The sequence below is a fragment of the Oncorhynchus masou genome, chromosome 30 (genome assembly GCF_036934945.1).
Source record: "Oncorhynchus masou masou isolate Uvic2021 chromosome 30, UVic_Omas_1.1, whole genome shotgun sequence".
In the NCBI taxonomy this organism is placed as follows: Eukaryota; Metazoa; Chordata; class Actinopteri; order Salmoniformes; family Salmonidae; genus Oncorhynchus; species Oncorhynchus masou.
Window position 1 is genome coordinate 16708048 of NC_088241.1, and position 18181 is coordinate 16726228.

Below are 18181 nucleotides of genomic sequence, written 5' to 3' on the forward strand. Positions count from 1 at the left end.
TGAGGAACCTCCACTGGTTTACACTGTAGTTACCATTTATGTTAGATGTTATAAGGTGGGAATAGACTTTATAACTGTGGACATGTCCTTTGTGGGGAAGTTTTGCCAAAAACAGAAATCTCCTCAAAGCAGGGAAAATATTAAATGGAAAGGATCAATTAGCAGGCCATGGTTGTGTCATTTGGCCTTTTGAAGAGAAGCAGATGTTTCCTCTCCACGTCTCTGCAAGATCTTGGAAAAGAAAGAAAGAGCGTCAAAAAGAAACAAAAAATGCCAACATTGTTATTGAACAGCCTTCTTCATCTCCACTGGCAGCTGGTTTGTAGTCAAGCCAAGGTCTGTAGCGGAAGAAAATTCATCTTCACGTTCGACTTCGAGCAAACACATTCCCGGACACTGCAAATGAATGTGTCCCTCAAATCCATTCAAATTAATTTAATTGTGTCCAGTTCAGTAAAAAAAAAAAAGGAATTGATCACTGAGTCCTTGGTATCTCTTAATGGAATGTCAGTATCTGAGTCAATCTGGTGACATCATTGTCTTTTAAAAGCAAATTAATCATAAAAGAACATCTTTATGACCACACATCATCAAATTATTTTTGACCTTTTCCCCTGTGTTATGCATTCTGGAGGAGGTAGTCCCCTTGCTGAACATTTCTAAATTAAATCATTGAATCACCCTTTTACTTCCTGATGAAGGCCTCCATTGCGTTTCGTGTGCCAGTACCCCCCCTCCCCCCAAACACACACACTTCACTGACTAAACCATAAGGTTACGTGTGTTTACCCAGACTTGTGGGTTTGCACTAGTGTTTGACATTATTAATGACGGTGGTCTCAAAGCTTGTAGCAGGATTTCATCACCCCTTCTGTCCCAGTCCCAGTCCTTTGTGAGGGCCCTGAAGACAGATGCCAAGTCATAGTAACCTCTGTTTATTGGGACTTGAAGGGAATTTGAAGGGTTGGGCTGTTGATCTGATGTTTGTTTGATTGGTCACAGAGTCCAGGGGTCAGAGAGTCAGAGAGTCAGATTATGTGTGAGGTCACAGGAGACAGTGAAAGGCGCTTGACACCAAGTCAAAGGTAACAGCAAGAACAAATACGTTGAATCATTGGAACGGTACACATACTTTAGAGGTGACATAAGTCATCAGGGACATCTCATCAGGTAAGTAGCCAGGTTGTTTGCTCTGCACTCCTCTATCCTTCCCTCGTTCACCCTGCTTTCCCATTTCCCTTTTATTCCCTCCATCTGTCCTCCATTACTGCCTGCCTGCTCCCTCTTTTTCCTTTAATCTCCTTGGCTGACCTCTCTTTACAAACGTCCATCCTTCTCTCCTCAATCACTATGAGTTGGACCAGAGCACACAAACAACAGAGATGAACACTTCAGACAGACAGTGGGAGGGCAGAGCGGGCAGCAGCCAAGAACAGATGGAGTCTCCTCACACCGATTCTGTTAGCCCATCCGAACATAGGCATTGAAAGGCTGAAGGGTTTGTTTGGTTGCATGCGAGGACAATGCTTCTTTTATTATTTTTGCTCACACAGTTGCATACTGAAACGTAAGCTGTGTGGTAGCTTTAGTTCATTGTTATGCTTCCGATTCAGTGCTTTTTAGTTATATTCGGTGTTATATTTTGTTAGAAAGTGAAGACAGCTTTAAGTTGGTCTAATGAAATACAAAACCTTCATCTGAAACTTGACCTCAGCATTTAAACTACAGTATATGACTCATGAGTAATTGTACGTTGTAAACTTGTGAAAGTGTGTGAAAATAATATTTCAATGTCAGAGGTGGATGTCCTGCTGTGTACACCAGCTAGTTAATGCCAGTCTCCCTGTCTTTTCTATCAGTCATTGTCCTTACTTCCTTCACACCTTCTTCTCTCATCTCATTATTTCCTGGTCTAGCACTCCTCTCCTCTGCTCTCAATCCTCTCCTCTGTGAACAGTTCTCTAATTCCATCCCACGGTATCTGCCTTCCTCTTTTTCCTTCCTCCTCACTTCACCAATCTGTCCATATTTTCTCTGTCTCATCAAGGTGTTCCTCCTCACTTCACTGCTCTGTCATATTTTTCCTGTCTCAGCGTGTCTTATCCTCCTGAACTCTTATTTTACCCTCTTCTCCTCCTACATGACCTCTCTGTCTCCTCTAAACTCTTCTGTCCTTTGCCATGGAAAGATCTCATTTCTCTTTTGGCTGTCATGTTACAAATAGTCCCCCTGGAAAAAAAGAGGAAATCCCCAAAATAGGAGAGTAATCTAATCAGGCGAAACCAGAGCTCCTGTGGCCGTGTCAGTAGGAGCCATCTCCCTCTGACGCCAGCCTCCACCCTCCGCTCATCCCTCTATCTCTCTCTGTCCATCTGTCTCCACCTCCTTCTCTTTTCCCTTTCTCTCCCCACCATCCATCATTCATTGTCCTTTTTCTCTGCCTCTGTCTTCTGTGCAGTGGCCCTGGTCACTTAGGCAGCTGGTATTTCCAACGGTAGGTAGGTCTGGCCTGGGTCGAGCTGATAATGAGCTGTGTGAATCTGAAGCCTTGTCATCCGAGCCACAGTGGAGCGCAGGGCTGGAGTGTGGAGTGCACTGTAGAAAGGAGACAGGCAGACACGTGGGCAGAGGGGGATAGGAACAGAGAGAAAGGATGAAGCACTGTTGTGCTTGTGTCCTTTGGTTCATCATGTGTACTGAAACTCTACAGCTACATGGTACATGGTAGGCCACCATTGTTCCAGAAGTATTTGGTAACTGGAGAATCTTGTCAATGCTATTAGTGGGCAATGGGGTGCCTGTAAAAAGGATTGACAGAGACCCTACAGATCTTAGTCTAATAGCATTTAGCGATAGAGACCCTTTCATGTCATTCATAACTAGAGGTCTTGCTCTCTATTTCTTTCTCTTTCTCTCTTTCTCTCTCTCCCTCCCATACTCACTATCTCTCCATTGGAGGCTAAGAAAAAATCCCATGATGAGTCCAGATGAATAATGAATACTATACATTATTCATAAGTAAGTCCTGGGGTAGTACATTTTCCCATCCTTAGTTACCTATATATTTCATGAAACAACTGTTGTTTATTTATTGACTGTTGTTGACTGAAGTGATAAGGTTCAAGGTAATCAAAGTAAACGCATAGATTGCTGTACATTTTTGGACATGGCAACAGGTGTGTGCCATCCTTAGTTAGTTAGGCAGGGGCTGTTACAGTTGAAGTCGGAAGTTTACATACACCTTAGCCAAATACATTTAAACTCAGTTTTTCACAATTCCTGACATTTAATCCTAGTAAAAATGTCCTGTCTTAGGTCAGTTAGAATCACCACTTCATTTTAAGAATGTGAAATGTCAGAATAATAGTAGAGAGAATGATTTATTTCAGCTTTTATTTCTTTCATCACATTCCCAGTGGGTCAGAAGTTTACATACACTCAATTAGTATTTGGTAGCATTGCCTTTAAATTTTTTAACTTGGGTCAAACGTTTCGGGTTTCCCACAATAAGTTGGGTGAATTTTGGCAAATTCCTCCTGACAGAGCTGGTGTAACTGAGTCAGGTTTGCTCCTCCTTGCTCGCACATGCTTTTTCAGTTCTGCCCACAAATTTTCTATAGGATTGAGGTCAGAGCTTTGTGATGGCCACTCCAATGCCTTGACTTAGTTGTCCTTAAGCCATTTTTCCACAACTTTGGAAGTATGCTTGTGGTCATTGTCCATTTGGAAGACCCATTTGCTACCAAGCTTTAACTTTCTGACTAATGTCTTGAGATGTTGCTTCAATATATCCACATAATTTTCCTACCTCATGATGCCATCTATTTTGTGAAGTGCACCAGACCCTCTTGCAGCAAAGCACCCCCACAACATGATGCTGTCACCCCCGTGCTTCACGGTTGGGATGGTGTTCTTCAGCTTGCAAGCCTCCCCCTTTTTCCTCCAAACATAAAGATGGTCATTATGGCCAAACAGTTCTATTTTTGTTTAATCAGACCAGACCAGAGGACCAAAGTACAATCTTTGTCTCCATATGCAGTTGCAAACCATAGTCTGGCTTTTTTATTGCGGTTTTGGAGCAGTGGCTTCTTCCTTGCTGAGTGGCCTTTCAGGTTATGTCGATATAGGACTTGTTTTACTGTGGATATAGATACTTTTGTACCTGTTTCCTTCAGCCTCTTCACAAGGTCCTTTGCTGTTGTTCTGGGATTGATTTGCACTTTTCGCACCAAAGTACGTTCATCTCTAGGAGACAGAACGCGTCTCCTTCCTGAGCGGTATGACGGCTGCTTGGTCCCATGGTGTTTATACTTGCGACCTATTGTTTCTACAGATGAACGTGGTACCTTCAGGCATTTGGAAATTGCCCCCAAGGATGAACCAGACTTGTGGAGGTCTACAATTTTTTTCGGAGGTCTTGGCTAATTTCTTTTGATTTTCCCATGATGTCAAGCGAAGAGGCACTGCGTTTGAAGGTAGGCCTTGAAATACATCCACAGGTACACCTCCAATTGACTGAAATGATGTCAGTCAGCCTATCAGAAGCTTTTAAAGCCATGACATCCTTTTCTGGAATTTTCGAAGCAAACTTCCGACTTCAACTGTATGTATGTAGAACACACTTTGATCCAGGGACATAAGCTGCAGGTGGTTTGCAGACTGGCAAACTTTTTCACATCTGCCTGGGTAGAATAATGCCATAGTTATTTCTCACAGTAAATGCAATTATTTCAAGGAGAGGTGCTTCTGGGGAGGCATTAAAACCATTCCAAAAAATAATTATAATTAACTGATGAATTTTTTGACAAAAGTAATCACATTCTTCTCCAATGCAAGGCCAAAATTCCAAGCTTGTGTTTTCAGACATCAGACAACTAAGTAGAGTGAACAAAAAACAGCCTGCAAGTTAACCTCCTGGTCTAGCTGATGTCGAGCTGCAATATCATAACACACTACAGTGAGTGTACAATAAGGTCAATATTTGCATATACTGTATGTGACAGGAGTGCTCCCACGTTTAGCACAGTGATAATAAATACACAATATATCACCTATTCCCATGTGTTCACTCTAGATAAGAACAAAGGCTGTTTATGTGGCTCTAATGGAGCTCGATCAGCAGCTGCTCTCATTGCTTCACAGCAGCTAGGGATTGTAATCACCTGGTTGGCACCATATATATCCATAAACTACACTGTGACTTGGTGGAAAATCAAATGGTGCAGTGACACTTCCACTGTGCACTTTGTTAATGGTTGTTGTTATTCATAAGAGTGCTCTTTGCTTTCTCCAGATTTAAAGTCAAAGTACTTTCCAGTTATGCCCTGAATTAGAGAAGTGTTTGATTGTAGGTTTCATTCATGTTTAGGGACGCACTGCGACAACCTGCATTGTGTTGCTAGTCCTCCCTTTGTGTGCCCTTTTCAAATGCTTTGACAGTTGCCTTGTGCATTTATCAACTAGAAGCCTAAAAACCACAACATGCCACTAATATGGACTCACCTCTGGCTTTTTCATGGACATTTTCTTTCGGACACTTGACCTTTTTTTCTACCTTGTCAATATGCTTCTGGAATCTTTTGTTTGACTGCGAGATCTTCTTGTTATACCCCAACAAAAAGAGGACCAGACTAAAACAATGTGCATTGTGCAGTCTTGGATGGAGGGAGTTGACACCTGATTTAGGAATAGGCAGCCCAGGAGCATGTGCCTGTTGACATCTCCTCCAGGTTAGCCGTCAGTACGGAACGGGTCATGCAATGTTTTTTCAATCAGATGTTAACTTCTTCCATCAGGGACACACTGCTGTGCAAATCAAATATATTGGAAAGGCGCAGAGGGGAAACTGAATCCCGTTTTAGTTTAGGTAATTACAAGGATTTGAACAGTGAGGGGAATAAGATGAGACAAACAGGATGTTTTACTGTTGTTGATGATATATGAATTTACATAATGTACCAAGATATATACAGTACATAAAGGTAGGCAGCCAGTATAGACCTTAGAGAGAGGGAGGATGTCTAGATGGAAGGATCAGGTTACAGCTGCTTTTCTCTCTGGCTTCTGTTCCATTAACTAATGGGCCTGGATGGGTGAGAGAGATTCAGACACTCTAGGAGGACAGTGGAAGATGTATAGAGCTTGCTTCTTCATTATTGAAAACCGCATGTTTTGGCAACACAGCCTTCATCTGATATACTGTACTTCCAATACGCATCACTCATGACTTTACGTCCATTTGAACTTTTTAAGAAAGCATACAGGTAGTTATAATTTATCAAACTAACACACTAGCTGTCAAGCTACTGCGCTGTACCGTAGCTCACAATGTGCCACCTTTCTCCACACGCTCTGAACGCCTGCCCTGATTGCTAGCACATTGTGCAAATGCCACCCCCTCCAGCTCTGTTCTTTGCAGCACAATTAAAGTCTGTCTGCACTACCAGACTAATACAGCTCTGGTGGACTGAGCCTCTATCACTGCAGCCCACTAAATTCAGCCGTACCCCCACCATTTCCATTCAAGGTATAAGAATTATTAAAGAGTTATTAATAAAGAGTAAGACAGCAGTAAGAGATATGTGAGGCTAAGAAAAATGGATGGGTGGAGGGATGGATGGATACATGGACGGACAGAGGGATGGTTAAAGGAACCTGGGACTAAACAGCTCCCTCTGCAACTGGATCCTAGACTTCCTGACGGGCCGCCCCAGGTGGTAAGGGTAGGTAACAACACATCCGCCACGCTGATCCTCAACACGGGGGCCCCTCAGGGGTGCATGCTCAGCCCCCTCCTATACTCCCTGTTCACTCACGGCTGCATGGTCAGGCACAACTCCAACACCATCATTACGTGTGCTGATGACATAACAGTGGTAGGCCTGATCACTGACAATGATGAGATAGCCTTTAGGGAGGAGGTCAGAAACCTGAACATGTGGTGCAAGGACAACAACTACTCCCTCAACATGATCAAGACAAAGGAGATGATTGTGGACCACAGGAAAAAGAGGACCGGGCACACTGTAGTGGAGCCGTTTGAGAGCTTCAAGTTCCTTGGCGTCCACATCAACAACAAACTAACATGGTCCAAGCGCACTAAGACAGTCGTGAAGAGGGCGCAACCAAACCTATTCCCCCTCAGACCTATTCCCCCTATTTGGCATAGGTCCTCAGATCCTCAAAAGATTTTACAGCTGCACCATCGAGAGCATCCTGACGGGTTGCATCACTGCCTGGTATGGCAACTACTCTGCCTCCGACTGCAAGGCACAACAGAGGGTAGTGCGTACGGCCTAGTACATCACCAGGGCCAAGCTTCCTGCCATCCAGGACCTCTATGCCAGGCGGTATCAGAGGAAGGCCCTAAAAATCGTCTAAGACTCCAGCCACCCTAGTCATAGACTGTTCTCTCTGCTACCGCATGGCAAGCCCTACCGGGGTGCCAAGTCTAGGTTTAAGAGGCTTCTAAACAACCATAAGACTCCTGAACAGCTAATCAAATTGCTACCCAGACTATTTGCACCCCTCCACTCTGCTACTACTCTCTGTTATTATCTATGCATAGCCACTTTAACAACACTACTTGCATGTACATAATTATCTCAATTACCTCGACACCGGTGCCACGGCACATTGACACATTGACTCTGTACCGGTACCCCCTGTATATAGCCCCGCTATTGTTATTCACTGCTGCTCTTTAATTATTATTTTTTCTTATCTCTTTTGTCTTATTTTTTATTTTTGAGGTATTTACTTAAAACTGCATCGTTGGTTAAGGGCTTGTAAGTAAACATTTCACTGTAAGGTCTACTACACCTGTTGTATTCGGCGCATGTGATAAATACAATACAATTTGATTTGATTTGATTTAAAGGCTACATTTTTACTGTAAATATGTCTCCATTATTTTATATACTTCCCATACCTAGTTTGCCTTAACACAGACAGACCAGCCAGGGACAATACCCCAAAGAAGTGCTACTCCCAATTCCTGGAAGTCGTGCTGACATCACCGACATGACTCATTGGTCAATGTTAAGTGTATAATGTTCTATTAAAGAGGTACTAAATCATGACTCCACTCCCCTTACTTCCACACCTTAACCTGTCCCAGACAACCAAACACCATGCAGCCCCCCATGCAGACGCTGGCCAAATGTCATTTTCCCAGACCAACCACAAGGTTAATCATTCTCTAACCACTGCCCACCTGTGTGTGTGTGAGTAGGGCAATAACGTCTGTGGGAAAGTGTGTGTTCTTGAGTATGTACGTTTGTGCACGCGTGCATGCTACCCTATCTTCTGCATGTCCCTCTAGCCGATAATCCGTCCCATATCATAGCACATCTCTCAGGCCCTCTCTCCTCTGATTAGAGGGATGACGCCTGTATATTTCTTTATTACTAGGATAACCCCATTTGGATTGGACATTTCCATGCCGGTAATGGCATCGCCTGTCATGTAATTTCTCCCTATAGACACCTCTTTCCATTCACACTCAATATGAAATGGCTCTCAGGCTATTATCTGCACCTCTAAACCAACCCTGGGCTGTTGTCTTTGCCGGAAATGAAAGTAATGTTATACAAGATGGCCATCTAGTAGATGTATTAGCAAGATAGCCCAGCGATATTACTGTGATTATGGATGAATACTTTTGGGTGGACCTAGGGTGTATCAACTTATGTTGTGTTTGCATCTGTGTATCTCCAACACCATCATTTGAAGTGAAATTGTTGTCATGACCAATGGTTGTTTTGATCGTTATGGCTGTTTATTTTTTATGTTTGAGATTTTTGTTATGGGTGTTCTAACTTGCACAATGGTTGAGATTTATTTCCGGTGTTGGCTAATAGGGACAACCTCAAATGTAGATCTGCTCTCGTTTCGTAACGACAGTAATAATTTGTAGTAATTACTGTTACCCGCTGAGTGCTTTGAAGATTATTTTCATCCCTGAACTGGATATTAGTGTAAGCTAACATTAATTTGGTACCTTTAAATATTGTCTGACTCCTCTACCTCCCTTTGGCTCCTCTCTCCTTCTGGTCCTCAACAGGTGTAACAGGCCTGGTGCAGATAGATGAGAATGGGGACAGAGAGACAGACTTCGCTCTCTGGGACATGAATGACACCAACACCAGTGTTTTCCAGGTACTGAACACACACACATCTCTCTCTCTCCCTCGTACACTAAGGCTTCTCATCTCTTTCATTCTGCCAGTGCTCATAAAGCTGCCTGTCTGTGTACACAGTCTCTGTGTGTTTTGGAGATGGGAGATTAAAATGAGATGTACTCCAGAGGCATTAACATCTGGAAGAAAAGAGCTCTACAGTTCATAGAAAGACCTCCATGTCTCCATTAACACTACAATATACCATCTGCTCAGGGTGAGGGTAAATGGGGAAACAGCTATATATAGCTATAGCATACAGTATTAACAAACCCTATTTCAGTTTACATATGATAATTTAATATGTAATTTCATCCACCTAGTGCCAATGTGTTTGTCTTATGTAATGACAGAATGGTAAATATTCATTGGTGGCAAGCCACTGAGGTTAATGACCAGCTGATCCAGCGAGATCTAGAGTACTGTATGTATATGTACAGTTGAAGTCGGAAGTTTACATACACTTAGGTTGGAGTAATTAAAACTCGTTTTCCAACCACTCCACAAATTTCTTGTTAACAAACTAGTTTTGGCAAGTCGGTTAGGACATCAACTTTGTGCATGACACAAGTAATTTTTCCAACAATTGATTACAGACAGATTATTTCACTTATAATGCACTGTATCACAATTCCAGTGAGTCAGAAGTTTACATGCACTAAGTTAACTGTGCCTTTAAACAGCTTGGAAAATTCCAGAAAATTATGTCATGGCTTTAGAAGCTTCTGATAGTCAATTGGAGGTGTACCTGTGGATGTATTTCAAGGCCTACCTTCAAACTCAGTGCCTCTTTGCTTGACATCATGGGAAAATCAAAATAAATCAACCAAGACCTCAGAAAAATATTTGTAGACCTCCACAAGTCTGATTAATTATTGGGAGCAATTTCCAAATGCCTGAAGGTACCACGTTCATCTGTACAAACAATAGTACGCAAGTATAAACACCATGGGACTACGCAGCCGTCAAACCGCTCAGGAAGGAGATGCGTTCTGTCTCCTAGAGATGAACGTATTTTGGTGCGAAAAGTGCAAATCAATCCCAGACAACAGCAAAGGACCTTGTGAAGAGGCTGGAGGAAACAGGTACAAAAGTATCTATATACACAGTAAAACAAATCCTATATCGACATAACCTGAAAGGCCACTCAGCAAGGAACAAGTCACTGCTCCAAAACCACCATAAAGCCAGACTACGGTTTGCAACTGCACATGGGGACAAGGTTGTACTATTTGGAGAAATGTCCTCTGGTCTGATGAAACAAAAATAGAACTGTTTGGCCATAATGACCATCGTTAAGTTTGGAGGAAATGGGGAGGCTTGCAAGCCGAAGAACACCATCCCAACCGTGAAGCACGGGGGTGGCAGCATCATGTTGTGGGGAAATTATGTGGATATATTGAAGCAACATCTCATTACATAAGTCAGGAAGTTAAAGCTTGGTCGCAAATGGGTCTTCCAAATGAACAATGACCCCAATCATACTTCCAAAGTAGTGGCAAAATGGCAACAAAGTCATGGTATTGGAGTGGCCATCACAACGCCCTGACCTCCTATAGAAAATGTGTGGGTAGAACTGAAAAGGTGTGTGCGAGCAAGGAGGCCTACAAACCTGACTCAGTTACACTAGCTCTGTCAGGGAGAATGGGTCAAAATTCACCCAACTTATTGTGGGATGCTTGTGGAAGGCTACCTGAAATGTTTGGCCCAAGTTAAACAATTTAAAGGCAATACTCCCAAATACTAATTGAGTGTATGTAAACTTCTGACCCACTGGGATTGTGATGAAAGAAATTAAAGCTAAAATAAATCATGCTCTCAACTATTATTCTGACATTTCACATTCTTAAAATAAAGTGAAGATGCTAACTGACATTAGACATGGAACTTATACTAGGATTAAATGTCCGGAATTGTGAAAAACTGAGATTAAATGTATTTGGCTAAGGTGTATGTAAACTTCCGACTTCAAGTGTGTGTGTGTGTGTGTGTGTGTGTGTGTGTGTGTGTGTGTGTGTGTGTGTGTGTGTGTGTGTGTGTGTGTGTGTGTGTGTGTGTGTGTGTGTGTGTGTGTGTGTGTGTGATAAAGGAGAGAGAGTGGATGCTTTTCACCCGATGTGAGGGGGTGAGTGTCAAGTCTTTGGTCTGATTGGTGGCTCATTGAATGTCGTCTCCCATTATCACCCTATGCTAATGCATTGCATTGAGAATAATGTGTCAATCTTGCCAGCCTGCCATCTCACTGTCTTAGAGGACCACAATGGAAATAAGCCTTCTTTATTCTGTTTTTATCCTCTAAAATGTTTAATTATGTAATGTTGTCTCCGGCTGGAACAGGCGACTGCTTTAAATGATCTAATACATTCAATCAATCAATGTGGTATGTTATTTGTCTATAACATTAGACATGTAATTGTAAGTTATACTGTGTTCCTTGCCAGATTGTGTTGGTGTACAACGGCTCTCAGAAGAAGCTGAGGGCCTTGCCTGGGATGGACATCCAGTGGCCAGGGGGCGCTGCTCCTTTAGATGTGCCCGTCTGTGGCTTCAAGAACGACAACCCAGCATGCCTTGCACGTCAGTGGACTCCGTCTGTCTCTCACTCGCTTTTATATACACTGCCCCCCATAAAATGTCTTAGTTTGCATGACGTAGCAGAAGTTATAGTAGTCATAACCAGTCAAAACAGTTTACGATGACTGACTTTACACTGTCATGCAGTGGCTGTATTGAAGGACACCAGCGGACCATAAAAATGTTTCCCCTGTCTCCTTTTCCAGGAACCATCACAATCCACCAGATGGTAACAATTGTGGTGTTCTTCATCATTATCATCATCCTCACCATTACTGTCTTCATATACAGGTGAGTGTAGACAGGCCAGTTCAATCAGCAAGTATGCACAAGGCCTAGAATCTACAGGAAGAGTTTTATGTCATTACGTTTATAGCATTGTTCACATATCTAAAAGAGCAATCTATCATCACTCTCTCTCTCTTTCGCACACACAGGAAGCTGAAGCTTGAAAATGAGCTGGTGGCTCAGCTGTGGAGAGTCTCCTGGGAGGATATTCAGATGAGCAACATGGAGAAAGTGCTGCGAAGCGCAGGCAGCAAGCTCACTCTGTCCCTGGTGAGTCCACACTCATTAACAACACACACATTTCACAATACACACAGTCTTGCACAAAACTGACCCCATCCCACCTTTCGCTTTATTTACAGAGGGGCTCCAACTACGGCTCCCTATTAACAGGAGATGGAAACTTTCAGGTGTTTGCCAAGACAGGCTATTACAAGGTAAGTTGTGTGTGTGTGTGTGTGTGTGTGTGTGTGTGTGTGTGTGTGTGTGTGTGTGTGTGTGTGTGTGTGTGTGTGTGTGTGTGCGTGCATGAAAGAAAGTAACCTTTTAATGTCAACTGGATTGAATGCATAATGTTTTCTCTGTCTTTCAGGCAAATATTGTGGCCATCAAATACATCAACAGAAAACGCATTGAGCTCACCAGAAACGTGCTGTTTGAACTGAAACATGTAAGTCCTCATGAGGTTGTAGTGTGACGTGTGTATACTCCAGAATGCATATGTGCATCAGAGAATAGCGCTGTCCCTAAATGTCACATGGTGTCCTCCTTACCTTTCCTTCCTTTCCTTCCCTCCCCAGATGCGTGATATTCAGAATGAGCACCTGACCCGCTTCATCGGAGCCTGCATCGACCCCCCCAACATCTGCATCATCACAGAGTACTGTCCTCGGGGTAGCCTACAGGTAGCCACCCCTCACCACATCTCCACTATAAGATAGTCCACTGACCCATTACAAATCTTTAGGAAGCATTTTCCTTGTCTAAATGGTGTGTGTGTGTGTGTGTGTGTGTGTGTGTGTGTGTGTGTGTGTGTGTGTGTGTGTGTGTGTGTGTGTGTGTGTGTGTGTGTGTGTGTGTGTGTGTGTGTGTGTGTACGCATGGGTGTGTGTTTCCTCCTTCAGGACATCATGGAAAACGAGAGCATCACACTGGATTGGATGTTCAGATACTCTTTAATCAATGACATTGTCAAGGTAACCACTGCTCTACACACTCTCCTGCTTATCTTTCCATGTGTCAACTTCAGTTGACTTCAGAAAACACATGTGCATCATTCAAGTGAACGATGACTGACTTTACACTGTGCATATGCTTTGCAAAACATTTTTAGACTAAAGCTGAATATAAATAACTAATATATATCTAATCTCTCCTTTTGACTATCCCTCTCTCTTCTATTTCTACATTTTACCCTCTATCCCTACCTCCCTCCCCTTCTCCTTACCAGGGCATGGCTTTCCTCCACAACAGTGTCATTGTCTCCCACGGCAACCTGAAGTCTTCCAACTGCGTGGTGGATAATCGTTTTGTGCTGAAGATCACCGACTACGGCCTGTCCAGCTTTCGTACCGAGAGCAACACAGATGACGCCCATTCTTACTATGCCCGTTAGTCACCTGGCTCTGCAGGAAATTGCCCTTTAGACACAGATCTAGGATCAGCTTAACCTGATCAAATCCTTAAGAGGGTGAAATACAAAACTGACCTTAGATCAGTGTCTGTAGGCAAATTGATTAAGCTTTTAGTCAATTTATCAATCTATGTGTGTAGGGAAGCTGTGGATGGCCCCAGAGCTGCTGAGGTTGGAGAGACCCCCTCCATGTGGCACACAGAAGGGAGACGTCTACAGCTTTGGCATCATTCTCCAAGAGGTGGCGCTACGCCATGGAGCCTTCTATCTGGAGGGAGAGCCGCTCAGCCCCAAAGGTAACACACACGTACACACACACGCACTCTCTCTTTCTACATGACAGACATTTGGGACCGATTTGATCCTATGTAGCAAAATTTGAAATTGTGTTTTTCACATTAGATAAAAGTAGAGATTCAGAGCGCGAAAGTTATAGATAATACACTACAGTTGAGGAACAATGGGAAAGTAATTCTGCTTTGAAAGTTGATAAACTTGTAACCCCACTTTTGAGAAAATGGCTCTTGAATGTTTTGGTACACCTACTAGAGAGCTCTTCTTTGTCTAAACCCATTCAGGATCGTTCACAACCTCTTAAGCCTTAGCCCCACCCATCTCTTTAAGGATTCACATGTGAGTCCATTTGCTAAACAGAGTGAGTAAATTCCCAGACAACTGAGAACTTGGAAAAATACGAGGTGAAATCATGACGTTAGTGAGAGCTTCAGGTCGAAAAGTCAGGGCTCTAGAAAGAGGCCCCAGTTCCTGAGTTGGAATTCTGAGTTGGATGACAGTTCAAAACGATTTTTCCGAGTCGGAGCTTGTTTTTTTCCGAGTCCCCAGTTGTCTTGAACACACTGAACTCGGAAGTCTGAGATTTCCGAGTCCCAAGTTTTTGAACGCGGCAATAATCCCAACCAATACTACTAGCAATACAAACTGATTGTCATAGCTCGCCACCATGCATGAATCTCCAGGTAGCTAAAGCTAACCAACTAGGGTCAATGTTAACTAGCTAGCTAACATTAGGTTATAACTAGCAATGCAAATAGATTTTGGAGATACAAATAATAATATTATACAGATCATACACGTAATGTTAGCTAGTGAGTCAGCCAGCTAATGTTAGCTAGCTAGCTAACACTACGCTTTAACTTAAAATGAAAATGACATTCTGACTAAATTTGAAATGTATAATATCTGAAAATGTATTGAGCTAGACTTTCTTACCCGTATACATGGATGAACGCTTCTCCCTCTCTGTCAACATTGCCATGGTTGCTCTTAGTTTGGAAATGTAATCCGGAGACATGTGTTTTATACAACAGCTTTCTGTCTTCTCTTTTCGACTCCTGCTGCATATTTGCAATCAAACGCTAGGATTTTCTCCATCTCCATAGCAATCATACTCTGCCACCACTGGGCATTCAACTTCTTCCGTGACAACAACATTGTTGATCGCTGTTTCTGAAGACTCTACGATGTCTGGTTCAATTAGAATGTTTTTATCTAAATCAGGGATTTCCTCATTGTCTGATTCATTTTCAGAGTCAGAGAGAGTCAGCATGACACGATCGTCCTCCAGACAATGGAGAGCAGTCGCAATACTTCTGCAGTTCTTTATGATATCTTTCAAAAAAGCTGTGGTAGAAATGATTACCTACACATACTGAGCAGCTCATGTTATAGACAGAAGCAGGCTACATGGCAGACCAATCTGAACTCATCTCTCTATAAGAGCTTAGGGCCAGACCCAGATGCAGACATGGGAGGCAGATGGTTTGAGTGTTTGATATTTATTAGTTCCAAAAAGGGTAGGCAAGAGAATAGTTATGGACAGGCAAAGGGTCAAAACCAGATCAGAGTCCAGAAGGTACAGGGTGGCAGGCAGGCTCGAGATCAGGGCAGGCAGACTGGTCAGGCAGGTGGGTATAGAGTCCAGAAAACAGGCAAGGGTCAAAACCAGGTGGACTAGCAAAAGAGAGAATAGCAAAAGCAGGAGCATGGGAAAAACACGCTGGTTGACTTGAAACAGACAAGATGAACTGGCACAGAGAGACAGGAAACACAGGGATAAATACACTGGGGAAAATAAGCTACACATAGAGGGGATGGACACAATCACAAGGACAGGTGTAACAGATCAGGGCGCCACACTCTTGGCATGTCCTGCCCATCCATTATCTCAGCCAATCATGGCTAGCGGGAAGGTTCCTGTCTTTTCCCGTGGTTAAACCAACTAGGCTCGTAATTTATTCATATTTACAGATGGCAAACAAGTTTGTTTTTAAGGCACATGAAAGTTCATTGTTCCAGAAGGCATTTCTGCCCAAAAACACATTTTGATAAAAAATTAAAATGATCATGTTCAAATGCCTCTACTGTGAAGTAGTGACATGCGACATACTCCTAGTTTCCTGAAACTAGTCACATTTGTGCTCCCATACACTTTTGGTCATAAGCACGCTTATTTGCACATAAACACAAATGTATTATAAAAGAAAGAGAGAATACCATTGCTGCTGAGTAAATTATACCCCAGATTGTGTCCAAGATAAACAGTGTTTGTATGTTTCTTCCATCAAAAGCATAACAAACAAACCTTACAAGCCTCCTTCTCGTTCAAGGCTCTGTGGTCTTTGCTGGCTGCATTATCGCCGAGTAGCGATAAGGCAATTAGAGCAACTCAAAACAAATGCTGTTATTCTGCACATTGCACCCGCAAGTCTGTTTACTCAGGAAAAGCTCTGTAGAAACACAAACCTATCAAAAAACACATAACAGCTCCAGTGACTCAACAAAGCTACAGTATGTCGATTCATTTTACTCCATGTGAACTGTATTCTTTATATTTCAAGGTTCCTCCTTGACTCTACTCACAAAAAAACATGACATCAAATTCAACAAATGAAGTGTAGACCCCCAAATATTGACACAACCCAATGTTCATTTCAGAGCTACTGACCAATATGCCACAACTTTAAAATGGAGACATGGAACAGTTTTGCAATTGCAACCATTTGGCAACTTAAACTAGGGAATTTGTCGAACACACTCCCAAAAGATTTTCTATTTTCTCACTTAGCCCCTCTTGCACCCCACTTACCCTGAAGAGCCTACTCTAATGATGTGGAGCACGAGAGCTAATATACCTCTCTGCTTTGTACTAAGGATAGTTAAGCCCACGCAAACACTTGTAGGGGCAAACACACAGTCACATGCTTTAAATAACACAGAAACATATTATATTTGTTTACCTTCCACTGTACTGTTTTCTGTGTCTCTGGCTTAGAGTAAAGCAACACACTTTTAAGTACATAGCTGCAACCAAGATATTTATTTTTCATTTGATCAGGGGTGTGTGACTCTTTAGAACGTTTTTTTAAATTATCGGTCAAGATTTCAGATTAAATTGTAGTTAGTTTGGGAACAACAATCTGTCTTATCTTCCTTCTTTTGAAAACTGAAAAAGAAAGAGATTGGATTTTTTGCTATACAGATCAGCAATAACAGCTGTTGTTGTGTTCCAATTCAAGTCTCCGTCACAACGTGTTGAGGAGAAAACCTTTCTGTCACCCATGTCTGCCAACCACCACTGCTCAGTGAATTAGTTTTTTTTCCCAAAACCATAATTGCATGAAATTGTGCAAAGTTATAGAAAATTGAACGTGATTGTGGTCGATTGCAAGAGTGGTGTACTGAGAGAGAAGCAAGTGTTTGTATTTGCTCATCAGAGTGTAACACTTTGTAGTGGGAGACAGCAGCTGTTGTGTGACAGAAAGACAATGAACTGACTTAGAACCAGAGCATGCCATTTATGCCACTGAAACCACTTTATGGTCTTAACTCAGTTAGGCTGCATGGACTGCTGTTGGGTGTGTGTGTGTGTGTGTGTGTGTGTGTGTGTGTGTGTGTGTGTGTGTGTGTGTGTGTGTGTGTGTGTGTGTGTGTGTGTGTGTGCGTGCGTGCGTGCTTAATTTTTTTTCTGAATGAGGGCAGAAATAGGGGAATAGGGTGAGAAATGATGAAAGTGTGAACGAGAGGATAGAATACATTGGGAGGGAGAGATAATGGAAATATTGTGAAAGCATATGAACACAATGGAAAGGAAATTGGACTGGAATCTCTGAGAAGATGAAAGCAAAGGAATGACACTAGATAGAAAATATTAAAATTCACCATCTATAGGAATGCTTTATACACTGAGTGTAGAAAACATTAAGAATACCTTCCTAATATATTGAGTTGCACCCCCCCACACAAACACTTTTGACCTCAGAACTGCCTCAATTTGTTGGGGCATGGACTGTAAAAGGTGTCAAACATTCCACAGGGATGCTGGTCCATGTTGACTCAAATGCTTCCCACAGTTGTGTCAAGTGGAGGTTGACCGATTAATAAGGGCTTATTTCAAGTTTTCATAACAATCGGTAATCAGCATTTTTGGACACTGATTATATTGCACTCCACGAGGAGACTGCGTGGCAGGCTGACCACCTGTTACGCG

The 18181-nt window shown here is 42.6% G+C and overlaps 1 protein-coding gene across 1 annotated transcript in view; it reads left to right on the top strand.

Moving 5' to 3' along the window:
- Positions 1-18181, top strand: part of LOC135522175 (atrial natriuretic peptide receptor 1-like) — a 56764-nt gene that overhangs the window by 30211 nt on the left and 8372 nt on the right. The window contains exons 6-15 of the mRNA XM_064948209.1: positions 9065-9159; positions 11621-11756; positions 11960-12044; positions 12191-12311; positions 12404-12478; positions 12634-12711; positions 12842-12946; positions 13166-13237; positions 13492-13651; positions 13815-13970. Of these exons, the coding sequence (XP_064804281.1) occupies positions 9065-9159; positions 11621-11756; positions 11960-12044; positions 12191-12311; positions 12404-12478; positions 12634-12711; positions 12842-12946; positions 13166-13237; positions 13492-13651; positions 13815-13970 (1083 nt within the window). The remainder of the gene's footprint in view (positions 1-9064; positions 9160-11620; positions 11757-11959; positions 12045-12190; positions 12312-12403; positions 12479-12633; positions 12712-12841; positions 12947-13165; positions 13238-13491; positions 13652-13814; positions 13971-18181) is intronic.